At 42.3% G+C, this 13362-nt stretch overlaps 1 protein-coding gene across 1 annotated transcript in view; it reads left to right on the top strand.

Annotated features, from left to right (window-relative positions):
• Positions 1-291: 291 nt before the first annotated feature.
• Positions 292-13362, top strand: part of HGFAC (HGF activator) — a 47016-nt gene continuing 33945 nt past the window's right edge. Inside the window, exons 1-3 of the mRNA XM_043512530.1 lie at positions 292-484; positions 2125-2179; positions 3853-3949. Coding sequence (XP_043368465.1) covers positions 416-484; positions 2125-2179; positions 3853-3949 — 221 coding nt within the window. The 5' untranslated portion in view covers positions 292-415. The remainder of the gene's footprint in view (positions 485-2124; positions 2180-3852; positions 3950-13362) is intronic.

The raw sequence follows: 13362 nt of genomic DNA, 5'->3' as shown, positions 1-13362 counted from the left end.
AAGAGAGAAGAAGAACTTCCATTGCAAATAGCTTTCTGAGTACAAGTAACAACAAGCTGGATCCTGTGGATGTGCTGAGTACATTTCATGCCCACTGAGTTCAGGGCAAGTGGAGGGCACTTATCTCCACACATGGCCTTTGAAAACTATTCAGTCCTTGTGGTTTTAGTAAAATAGCTCCAAATACTGCATTCACATCAACCCACAAAGAAGTTAATGATTAACACTGATAAGAGCTCTGATTACTTAACTAGTTAAAATACTCTAAAGTCAAGTGAACCACTGGGAGATTTTGGTATATCCAAATCTCTTGCGAAAGCCTGTAGCTGATTTATCCTCCAGCTTCAAACCCCTGGGCAGCAGAACAGCCGAGCCCTACAGCTGTATTCAGGGTTTTTTGGAAAGGAAAATTAAGATGAAAGCCTGCAGTCCTTTTGCTGTTGTCATCCTGGCTTGGACTTTCAGCCATGGTTGTACAGGGATGGTAAGTGTGATTTTCTTGTGATTTGAAATGGCTGGTCAGTGCATCAAAGGCTGGACATGAAATGATAGGCACTAGATACTTGTGCTTGGGTTGAATGGGTAGAGCCAGACAGCAGGCTGAATTACACAAAGTAAGTTAGCTGACAAAATCTTTCTTCATGGATAATTTATCTGATAACTTTGTGGAAAATCAGGTATCATGTCATGCTAATAATACTACTGTGACTATGCATGTAGGAGTCCTTTCACCTACCAGTAGGGTGGAAAACAGCACCCAGCATGTAATACACTGCCCGGTTACCAAGGGAGGAGCACACATACAAGAAATGCCAGGGATCTGTAATGTTCTTACTGAGCAGACAGGAGCACAAGTTATAAGGTTTCATTTATAAGACCCACCCCGTACATCAAACTTCATGGATCTCTATCTCTAGATTGCCCTGTTGGGATCTGAACATGGGCATCTACAGGAATGTAGGTATTTCACACTTGGTGCTCAAGCTACTAAGCTTTCTCCTGGCTCAGGTCCTGATCCAGGCTCAAACTAGGAGTGGCTAGGGGAGGGGCCATTAGGGATTAATGATAACACTAATATTTGTGTTTGTATATATTTTTAAAGAATTGACTCAGAGCCATCTAACTGCACATAGCTATCCTAGGTAACCACCTGTTCTTACCTCTGTTGCTGGTGTCCTCCCACAAACCCTTCAACAGTGTATTACATGTTCTTGTTGCATCTTGTCTTGGACTGTAAGCATTCCAAGTCAGGGAATGTCTCTTTCTATGTTTTTCTACAGTGGCTAGCACAAAGGGCCTCAATCCTGATTGGGCCACTGGGTGTTGGATCAGGCCTTAGGTTGGGAGGTGATGGAGCTGTTGCAGGCTCCAAAGTATGGAGCTTGTTTCTTCCTTGCATCCATCTAAGCTATAGTAATAAACATCTCAAGCTGCTTTTTTAGAAGAATCATGCTTGGCTTTTTATTAACTTCCCTCTATCTATTTCTCCCCCTTCCTTATGTGCCAGTTCCCTTGATTGTTTTTCTGATATTGAATTTATATTATATGGATATTGTATTTTAATCATGGCTTTATTGTTGTTTGTTGTCCAGAGTGCCTTTGGTTGTGGTGGCACTTTATTATGTCCTACTATTATTCCTTATTTCTTGAGGCTGATTAGAATTAACATATTTAGTTTTATCAGTGTTCATTTCCTGGTCAATGAGCTCAAATAGAGATTGCTTATAACTCAGCCCATGGAGAACACTGCTAAATGATGTGAAAGGTCTAAAGGTTGGGGCATTATTCATAGCTGTGAACTAGCTCTGAAAGACGTGCTCCCCGCCAAAAGAAATAGGAACATGTGTCCCTAGATAACAGAGAGGTATAATGAAGCTTGTCTTCTGCATTCTTGTACCATGTTTGGCTTTTCCTGGATAAGCCACGACCTTTCATCAGCTAATGTTTATTTATTCCCTTTCACAAGAATGCGCCCTAGCCAAAACCACACACAAATAACAGGATTCTTGCTGAAGTGCTACATAACAAGTGTTTTGGGACACCTCTGAATGTATGTTTTGTCCTTACAGAATGTTTCATGTAATGAATTTATGTATTTCCAATCTGCATTATTTTTATTTGTAGAACCATGGGTCTACGCAAAGAAGAGGCTCAGGACATGAAATCTTTCACCACAGAGGTACCAAATCAGATCTAATAGGTGTCAGTAATAACAACAAACTGCTTACCCGTATCTATAATATGCAACCCTATAATAAGCCTGTTTTTGTTTCAACATGAACTCTTTAAGACAGTGGTAGAGGAACAGAAAGATGGGCCCCAGTGCATATTTAATTATTTATACACAGTGGAGCCGCTCTAACAGGAAATACTAAGAGATACCTGCCTCAGAATATCCCATAGTGCAGTGGCTAGGGCACCCTCCTGGGTCGGGAAAAGACAAGTTCATATCCCTTCTCCACATCAGGCAGAGCAGAAAATTGACCTGGGTCTCCCACATCATGACTGAGTGCTCTAGCCACTGGCTAAAAGATATAAAGGGGTTGGGGAGACATCACTACCTCTTCCTCTGGTGGTGGTATGTGCTGGACACAATCTGGTTGGAAGTTTCTGAGAACACCTACCAGATCAGACCCCACAGGTAAGATAGGCAAAGATCCTTACCTAGTCTGAGGATCATGCTGGGGTTTAAGCATGAGCTATATGCGGGCACCTAGACTGAAGTGGCTGTGCACATGCCCAGTGGCAGATTTGTAAGTAGCTAAGGGACTTTACCAGTGGAAATTCAGGTTCCTAGGACTTTAGGCACCTACAGAGTTAGGTGGCAGTTGAGGGGGAGAATTTGCATCTAAATTTTGAATTTTAGCACCTAAAGTGGCAGCGAGGTGCCCAAATCCCTTTGAAGATCTAGCCCAGAAGTTGGTGGAAGCTCTCTAAAAAATGGATGGGCCACGGATGCCTGAACCATGGCCCCGCCCTCGCACCATCCCCTCCCCCAAAGCCTTGCTCCCATGCTGCCCCTTCTTCCTGACCCCTTGCACCACCACTTCCCCTCAAGGCCCAGCCCCATGCCACTCCTTCTGCCCAAAGTTCCGCTCCCGTGCTGCCTCTTTCCCCCAAGTCCCCTCCTGCAGTTCACTCCTCTCTGCCCCTCCTCCCATCACATGCCCTTATGGCCGGTAAAAAGTAGGAGGGTCTTATCTAGCCTTACCTGCCTTATAGGGATCCCATCATCCCTTCTTAGGCAACTGTACTACTGAGGTGGTTGGCGTAGACTCATTGTTTCTAGACATCCTTCTCAGTCCATTTTTCTTCACTTGTAATGAGCCTGTTTATTCCAAAAGTGATGATGATCTGATTGTTCCAATCAATGTTTCCCCCCATATTAAGTATCTTCCTCCACCCTTTACAACCCTCCTACCCTTTGGCCATTTTTGTCTATTTGATTGTTTTACAGGCTGACACTTTACTTTACTTTAAAGGGATGTTATAATGTGGTATAGAGGCCCAATGAATACTATTTCAGATATCACATTAATAATATGAATGTATTATTATTAATTATTATTATGTCTGGCTTTACCAGGAATTGCCATATGTTCATGAATTGAAATTATCTGAAATTTTTATTCTACCACTGACGGCTTAAATTGCTTTAGCTGTAGTGCCTGCAGATCCAGTGTACTCTAAGATTTCCTTTTCCTCTTACTACATCAGAGTTCACAAGAAACAGGATTCACCGTCCTGTTGAGATACCTGAAGATTCCTTTCCTTTAAATTAGCATTACTTTTGTGTAAGCAAAGAGCTGTGTCAGAGTGTGACTGCATGGAGGTTTTACTCTCGTATTTCAGTGTTTACGGAGGATGACCAGCTATGTTCGTTTCCATTTCGGTATGGTGGAAGGATGTACCATGCATGTATATCAAATCTATTTTCTCAAAAGAAATGGTAAGTCAGCTTTGCAAAGAAATATTTGGTGCTTTATTTTAAATTAAAATGAGTAGGTATTTGATCATTAGTTGTGTTTTTACCATAAATCTTTATGGGCCCAATCCAACACCCATTGAAGTCAACAAAAAGACTCCCACCGATGTCAGTGGGCATCGGCTCAGGCCCTATATACAGAAAGAGATGGAGCAATGCCAGTGTCTTAAGGCACAAAGAATGCACAAAAGTAGTGCAGAAGAATTACGTGTCATCGCACAAAAGGTATGCAGAAGAATTATTCATCATGGATTATACATATTCTTTCCTTGATTCATATATGGGAATTCCAATTCAGATCATTGGCAATTCCTTGTGCGGTATAAGTGGAGAATATGACCCCTCTACTATTAACTCTCTTGACTGAATAAAAGATGGAATATAAACATATGTAATCAATGCACCAAGACTGACCTGCCTGCTGAAGAAGCAATCAAGTTTTGTGTGGGTAACAACTCAAAAATTTACTACAGAAAAGCCAATCAAGTTTTTAGATGAAACCCTTTTTCCTGCCTGTATTTAAACTATAGTGAGACTGGCACAAAGCTCATTATGGATGGTGCAGTTGTAGGTGGACTACAGCTATCCTTCAGAATATTTATTTTTATTATTATTCCAGATTCACTTACTTTTTAAAAAACTCAAAAACTTTTTCAGAGCATCATGGTCAAATTCTATCCTTCCCTGAATGTGGGAATTGTTATAATTATTCACTATTATTCGTGTTACAATAGTGTCTGGAGGGCCCCAGTCAAATAGGGACCCCAGTGTGTTAGGCACTGTATAAACACAGAGAAGCAGACAGCCTCAGGCTTTGTCTACACTAGTATTTTTGTCAGCAAAACTTTTGTCAGTCAGGGGTGTGAAAAAGATACCCCCACCCCCAACAGACAGAAGTTTCACTGGCAAAAGCACCGGTGTGGACAGCGCTATGTCAGTGGGAGAGTGTCTCTAGGTGGCATAGCTACTGCCACTCGTTGCGGGTGGTTTAATTATGCCAGCAGGAGAGCTCTCTCCCGCTAGTATAGAGTGGCTACACAGGAGACCTTGCAGTGGCACAGCTGCAGTAAGGTCTGTAGTGTAGACATAACCTTGTTTACTACCGGACACAAGAAGTGGGCATAAGAAGACAAAATAGAATGTGGACTAGGAAGTACAGGGGTATGACAATCTTTTTCCCTATAGATGATTTGTAAGTGGCAGATTTAAGGGTGTAGGTAAATGTGATAATGTTACAGAATGTGTTTGTAAATAGACATGCAGTAGAAGGCAGGTTCTAGCCCTTAGATTTTATTTTGGACAAGTGCCTTTTTTCATGATTGACATAGTGTTTCTTTGACTGCATATCTATTGTGGGTGTAAAGTGCTAGTATAGGCAACATAGGGCAGTCACTCTCATGTGGAATCATTTAAACTAGTATTGTTGTAACTATGTCAGTCTCGGGATATTAGAAAAGGTGGGTGAGGTAATATATTAATTGGACTAACTTCTCTTGGTGAGAGAGACAAACTATCCATTGTTGAAGCTATTGTGATGTTCAGGAAGCTGAGGCTAGTTGGGAGTGTTCCAGAGAGAAATGCACCACAAAATGCACCATGAAACCAATGATATACCTGAGATACATTGATGATATTTTTATCCCCTGGACAGACAACTTAAAATCCCTCACAGATTTCCACCACAATTTTAACACCCATCCCCTGTCTATTAAACTCTCTCTGGAATATTCCCGCACCAGCATCAACTTCCTGGACACCGCAATCAGCTTAAATAATGGAACCCAACAAATGACTATATACAAGAAACCCATGGATCACCACACCTTCAACCCCAAAGACACCAAGAAATCTGTTATCTACAGCCAGGCACTCTGATACCACAGAATAAGCTCCAAAGAGAAAGTCCAGGATATATACCTTAACACACTTAAAACTGCCTTCACCAAACAAGAACACTCCACCAGAGAAGTAGATTGCATCATGGAACGGGCCACCAAAATAACTTGAGAGAACCTGCTTCAATACATAAATAAAACGCCCTCTGGCCACCCATCCCCTAATTGTCATCTACCCGTCTCACACTGGGTAACATCACACAACTACAACCCTTACTCAATGGGGACCCCATCTTGCAAGAAATCATTCCTGAAACAATCCCCCAACCCAACCTCTCTAAGCTCATCATCAGAAGCAAGCTCCCCGCAGACCAGGACACACCAACTCAAGCAGCACTAGATCCTGTCAGAACAACAGATGCAAAACTTTGCAGAAATATCTCCCCCACACCAGTGATCAACACCTGCCACAACACACCTTTCAAGATCCATGTGTCCTACACATGCTTATCACAACATGTGGTATACCTCACTCAGTGACTAAATGCCCCCATAACAACTATGTGGGTGAAACCAGACAATCACTACGCTCTGGAATGAACTCACACAGGAAAATGATAAAAGACAAAAACACCATATCACCTGTGCGTGAACACTTTGCACAAAGCAATCACTCTATATCTGACCTCTCCGTCCTCATCCTCAAAGGAAACCTGCACAACACTTTCAAAAGATGAGCCTGGGAGTTTAAATTCATGACTTTGCTAGACACTGGATTTATAGCTTATTACAACAGTTTGTAACCACTAAAAAACCCACCCTTTTTGTCATATGACTGCAGAGGTGTTTAATCTGCTGCTTCAACTTGAATTGTACCTGAGAATATATGCTAACTTCTTATACTACACAATGTGTTCCATCTTGTATTTAGCTGAGACTCTCTGAGTGCTTTTTCCAGACCTGAGGAAGAGCTTTGTGTAGCTCAAAAAAGCTTGTCTCTCTCATTAGCAGAACTTGGTCAATAAAAGATATTGCCTCTCCCATCTTGTCTCTCATTTAAACTAGGTAATTCAAACTAGGAGATCACTTCTGATTATCGTGATTATCCACAGGTAACTAGCTGATGAGAAAGGCACCAATGAAACAATATTTCAAGAGTATCTTAATTCAATATAAATAACGTGAGCAATTTTCTTTCTGGAAACCTGCATCTAAGTGAGCCAACACACTAGTAATTGATCTTTAGGACCATTTCAGTTTATTTCATATTCAGGAGGATTCTTAATTATACCTGAAATCCTCCATATATATCTTTAACTAACTATACCATAGAAATTGAAAAAGAGCCAATGTGTGGGATCCAAGGTTGGAACACAGTTGAGAGTTGACCGTGGGTGGCTTTCATTTGTGCTTCCTATTTTCAAATACAGTTTACAAGTTGGGAGATAAGAGAAGAAGTAGCTGTAGCTGCCTGATTTTGACAAGGCATGTCTGTTTCATCTTTATCTCTGACCTTTCTAGCGAACATATGCTCTTCTCTCATAAGCTAAAAGCAACCTGACATGTCTTCAGAGATCTTGATGCCAGAAAACTAGCACTGTATAACAAAGAGAGACTGCTGCCTTGTGCATTGTTTTTGTTAGATTATGTGTTTGAGTCTGTGCTGCACTGGAGTGATGTATGATGATGGACCTCAGATGACTCTGCTAACTGGTGAGCAGATAAGACTTCTCCTCCCTGCTCTTTTTGAGGTGGCTTATACTGGATGGAACATTATCAGGGACTGTCATTGTGGCTGGCCCCCCTGCTCAAGAGTTGGGCACAATCTGGCTTTTTATATAGCACTTGACAAACTAAAACAGGTTTCATAGCAGCACATTGTTCTGCTGATTTAAAGCTTTCTAGATACATTGCTTAACCCAAGGGCTTTCCTATTTAATACCTGTTTGAAGTGTTGTTGTGGCGTTTTGGTCCCAGGACGTCGCTAGACACATCAGTAAAGACACTGAATTTATGGCTCATTATAACAGTCTGTAACCCATCTATCCCTCCATTGTCCTATGACTGTAGAGGTGTTAACTGCCCACTGCACCATGAATGGTCTCTTGCAACATGTGTTAACTCATTGGTTTAACAATCTGTTCCACCTTGTATTTAGCTGTGACTCTCTGGGATGTCTACACTGCAATGTAAGCCCAGGGTCAGTAGAACTCGAGTTAAAAGACCGTGGGTTTTTTTACCTAGTGCTTGAGAGTCTACACTCATTTGTAATTCCAGGTTAGGAATTGTTAGACCTTAGATCCCAGCCTGGGGCACCAGCATCTATTCTGCATTATGAGAGCATAAATCGAACTACCCATATCCCAGACTTCCTAGAACACTCCAAAAACGTGGCTGCTCTAGCCCTTTTGTTCATGGAGCAATGTGGAAAAACTTGACTGTCCACCAAACATGACTGTCTAGAGGACAAAGAAAGTCAGCCAGTGGGGTTGTGGAATTCTTTTGGCAGACGCCCATAGTATGAGACCAGTAGGGCTGTAACTACATTGCAAAGCAGTAAGGCTTTAACCTTAGGTCCCAGCTTGACTCTCACTCGGATCCTCCACCCCTGTGGTGTCCGAGGACACTGAGTCTGAGTCCTAAGTTAGCATGATTTGTGTGTTGATGGAAGGGGGATTATGCCATAGACATCGACTTTAGCTGGCGCCAGTGGGTGCTTGCGCCCCCCTGCCCCGCCCCAACTCTGCCTCTGGCCCCACCCCCATTCCAACCCCTTCCCCAAATCCCCACTCCCGCCTCCTCCCCTAAGCTGGGGGGGTGCGGGGAGGACCGTAGGAAGTGGAGGTGAGCTTGGGGGTGGGGGGTGCAGAGGAACTGCTCCCTGCTCCAGTTTACTTCCGCTCAGCCTCCACCTTCTCCCCTAAGCACACCACCGCTCCACTTCTCATCCCTCCCTCCCAGGCGCGCCACAAATCAGCTATTTCATGCATGGCAAGCCTGTGAGGGAGGGATGGGGAAGAAGCAGGGCGGTGGCGGCACGCTCAGGGGAGGAAGCGGAGGCGGGGCAGAGGTGAGATGGGCGGGGGGGGCCCGCCGCTGGTGGGTGCTGATCACCCACCAATTTTTCCCTGTGGGTGCTCCAGCCCCAGAGCACCCACAGAGTCAGCACCTATGGATTATGCTTGAGCCTGAGTTCAAACCCAGGGTTTACATTGCAGTGTAGAAATATCCTCTGAATACCTTTCACAGACGTTAAGAAGAGCTCTGAGTAGCTTGAAAGCTTGTTTCTTTCATCAACAGAAGTTGGTCCAATAAAAGATGTTGTCAGGGAGCAGACCAAGCCCCCACTGTAGTTCACTGGTTGTTCAACGTCCACCCTACCTGCAGCTGTGCTTGCCCTTGTTCCAGCCCTGCTCCTGCTTGCTCCAGCCCTTGTTCTAGCCCTGCTCCAGACTGCTTCCAGTCCCTGCTCCTGCTATGCTTCAGACTTCCAGTTTTGACCCACCCTCCCCAGCTCTGCCTGTGGCTTACGACTCCAGTTGACCCTCCATTTCTGGCATTCAGCTTCTGTGTCTCCAGCACTGATCTCTGGCTCTGCCTCTGGCTTACAACTTTGGTTTCCCCTCCCCACACTCTGGCATTTGGATTTCTGCCCGTCTACTACTGACCCTCAGCTCATTTCCTGGACTCCATCCACCCTTGACCCAGCTCTAACCTGTAGGCTGAACTCTTCTCTTCACCATTAGGCCTGACCACCCATGGTTTGGTTTGCAATAAATATTATCACACTCACCTTATCTCTTTATTTAATAGCTGACATTTTAGGGCCTGATCCAAAACCCATTCAAGTCAGTAGAGGATTCTGTGATGGGTTTAGTCACAGAGACCCCCTTGGGACTGTCAACTGACATGCTGGAATTACCTCTGAGACCATTTTCCACTGCCAGCTTGGGACTCCAGAACCCTTTCTTGTTGAGCCAGACATGCTAGCCTGCTGCAACACAGACCCAGGTCTGGTCCACACTCCCAAAGCTGCAGGCTTTAACCAAAAACTGTTCAGCAGGTCACCTATCTCTAGCACCCAGGCACCCAGTTCCCAATGGGATCCAAACCCCAAATAAATTCATTTTACTCTGTATAAAGCTTATACAGGGTAAACTCATAAATTGTCCACCCTCTATAACACTGATAGAGAGATATGCACAGCTGTTTGCTCCCTGAGGTATTAATCACTTACTCTGGGTTTACTAATACACAAAAGTGATTTTAGTAAGTATAAAAAGTAGGATTTAAGTGGTTTCAAGAAATAACAGACAGAACAAAGTAAGTTACCAAGCAAAATAAAACAAAACACGCAAGTCTAAGACTACTACATTAAAAAACTGAATACAGGAAAATCTCACCCTCAGAGATGTTCCTACAAGCTTCTTTCACAGACTAGACTCCTTCCTAGTCTGGGCCCAATCCTTTCCCCGATACAGTTCTTGTCAGTTTCAGCAGGCATCTTAGGTGAAAAGCAGGGGATTTCACATGACTGGGACCCCCCTGTGTTCTGTTCCACTCCCTTTTATAGCTTTGGCAACAGGCAGGAATCTTTTGTCTCTCTGGGTTCCCACTCCCCCTTATAAATGGAAAAGCACCAGATTTAAGATGGATTCCAGTACCAGGTGACAGGGACACATGTCCTGTGAGACCCCCAAGCCTCCATTCTTACCGGCCTGACTCACACGAGCATAGGAAGGCTTATAAGTAAATAGAGCCTTTTACAACCAATTGTCCTGGTCAATGGGAGCCATCAAGATTCTAAACCACCATTAATGACCCACACTTTGCATAATTACAATAGGACTTTAGAGTAATACTTCATATTTCTAGCTTCAGATACAAGAATGATGCATTCATACAAATAGGATGAACACACTCAGTAGATTATAAGCTTTGTAATGAGACCTTACAAGAGACCTTTTGCATTAAGCATATTTCAGTTACATCATATTTACACTCATAAGCATATTTCCATAAACATATTGAGTGCAACGTCACAGAATCTTTCTATTTACTTCAATAACATTTGGATCAGACACTTAATAAGCTGTTTTTTAGTTCTGCTGCTGGATTTTATACGCAGAACTCTTGAGCTGTGGGCCTGGACCAACCCAAGTCCTAGTGACTTAAATTTTAATATTTGTATTATGGTAGCATCTAGGAGCCCAGTCATGGACCAAGGTCCCATTATAGTAGGCACTGTATACGTACATAATGAAAAGACAGTTCCTGCCCCAATCTGCATATAAAACAAGAGACAAAAGGTGGATACAGACCCATAAATGGGTGATCACAGGGAAACACTGAGACAATATTGGGCAGTATAGTATATAATATGTCAATTGCCTAAGTATAATATATAACATGTCAATTGCCTAAGTGTTGTCAAGTGTTTGGTAGACATCACAGCACAGGAGAGTTTTAAGAAGGGATTTAAAGGATGACTATGAAATAGCTTTATGAATATTTACGAGGAGAACCTCCCAAGCATGAGTTGCAGCTTGGGAGGTGATATATAGGGTGGGAACAGGACCTTGAATGTGAAGACGAGTAGTTTGTGTTCGATATAGTGGAGAAAGGGGGGGGGGCAGTGCAGGGAGCAATGTCAGGCCCTGTAACTTCAATAGCAGAACATATTTAAAGAGGAAAAAAGATTTTAAACAAGTTGATTATGAATCTTATCTGCTGAAGGGCAGAGTTGGGTGATTTTAATTTTGGGGTAAATCTTAGCTTTTTCTAACCACCCCCCAGAGTTTTGTTGTTTAAAATCTTTATGTGACATTCATTTAGCTCTTTTGTCATTAATCAGAACTATATAGAGCCTTTTCCATTAGCTTCTCTCATGCCAGTTAATGTAGTATTGGTCTAGTAAGCAAGTCTTGCAGCAATATCTTAGCTGTAAAGATCCAGACTCCCTTTACCCATCACTGCCGACACAAATGGGGCATTAAATGCGGAGCCTGAGCCCATTTCAGGAATAATATCATAAGCATCATAAACATCATATGGTGTCAGTAACAACTTTCAACTTAATGCTTTATTTAACTCTAATGTAACAGTTGTGGAACAATCATAGACGATCCTTTAAAAGGGCCTGATCTTAACTCCAGTATAAGCCATGGAGGGTGTCTCATTGACTTGAACGGAGTTAAGTGGACCCTAATTCCTTTAACTTCAAAATGCTTCTTTAATTTTGGTAATTTTTAATTGGACTACCGTGCACCATTTTTTCTATCTCATCCATTTCATTCTGGACACTGACTCAAATGCCCAGGGTTTAATTAGATTCTGTATGTGAATTAAAACCTCTAAAATGCTACTTAAAATCCAAATAAGAAACAAACAAACTGTTGGAATTAAAACAGTATGTATACCTTACAAAATAATTTTAATCTTGCATCTGAAGTCTTGGGGAAAAAAGGATATTAGATTTTAAAAAAATAAGGCTGTTCAATTAATGTTAAAAAGATGCATAATAAAACAGTGAAATATAATTGATCAGGTAGTTTAAATAAAACAAAAGAAGAGTATAGAAAGGTACAGCTTGCTCAGGAAGGATAGGCAGGGAAAAAAGGGAGGAGCTGTTGCACTATATATTAAAATTGTATACACTTGGACTGAGATTGAGATGGAAATAGGAGACAGACTTGCTGAAAGTCTCTGGGTAAGGATGAAAGCAGTAAAACCCAAGGGTGATGTCCTGGTAGGGGTCTACTACAGACCACCTAACTAGGAAAAAAAGATGGATGAGGCTTTTTTTAAACTAACAAAATCATCCAAAGCACAGGACATGGTGGTGATAGGGGACTTCAACTACTCAGACATCTGTTGGAAAAATAACACAGCAGTGCACAGATTATCCAACAAGTTCTTGGAATGTATTGGAGACAATTTTTTATTTCAGAAGGTGGAGAAAGCAACTAGGGGAGAGAGGCTATTCTAGATTTGATTTTGACAAATAGGGGGAACTGGTTGAGAATTTGAAAGTGGAAGGCAGCTTGGGTGAAAGTGATCATGAAATGGTAGATTTCAGAGTAGCAACTGTGGTAGTCTGTATTCTCAAAAAGAAAAGGAGTACTTGTGGCACCTTAGAGTCTAACAAATTTATTTGAGCATAAGCTTTCGTGAGCTACAGCTCACTCATGCATCCGATGAAGTGAGCTGTAGCTCACGAAAGCTTATGCTCAAATAAATTTGTTAGACTCTAAGGTGCCACAAGTACTCCTTTTCTTTTTTAAATGGTAGAATACATGATTCTAAGGAATGGTAGGAGGGAGAACAGCAAAATAAAGATAATGGATTTCAAGAAGGCAGACTTCAGCAAACTCAGGGAGTTGGTAGGTAAGATCCCATGGGAAGCAAGTTTAAGGGGAAAAACAATTGAAGACAATTGGCAGTTTTTCAAAGAGACATTATTAAGGGCACAAGAGCAAACTATCCCACTGTGTAGGAAAGATAGGAAGTATGGCAAGAGACCACCCTGGCTTAACCAGGAGA

The sequence above is a fragment of the Dermochelys coriacea genome, chromosome 4 (assembly GCF_009764565.3).
Source record: "Dermochelys coriacea isolate rDerCor1 chromosome 4, rDerCor1.pri.v4, whole genome shotgun sequence".
Classification (NCBI taxonomy): Eukaryota; Metazoa; Chordata; order Testudines; family Dermochelyidae; genus Dermochelys; species Dermochelys coriacea.
Note: the sequence above shows the minus strand (reverse complement) of the source record. Positions and strands in the feature narration are given on the sequence as shown.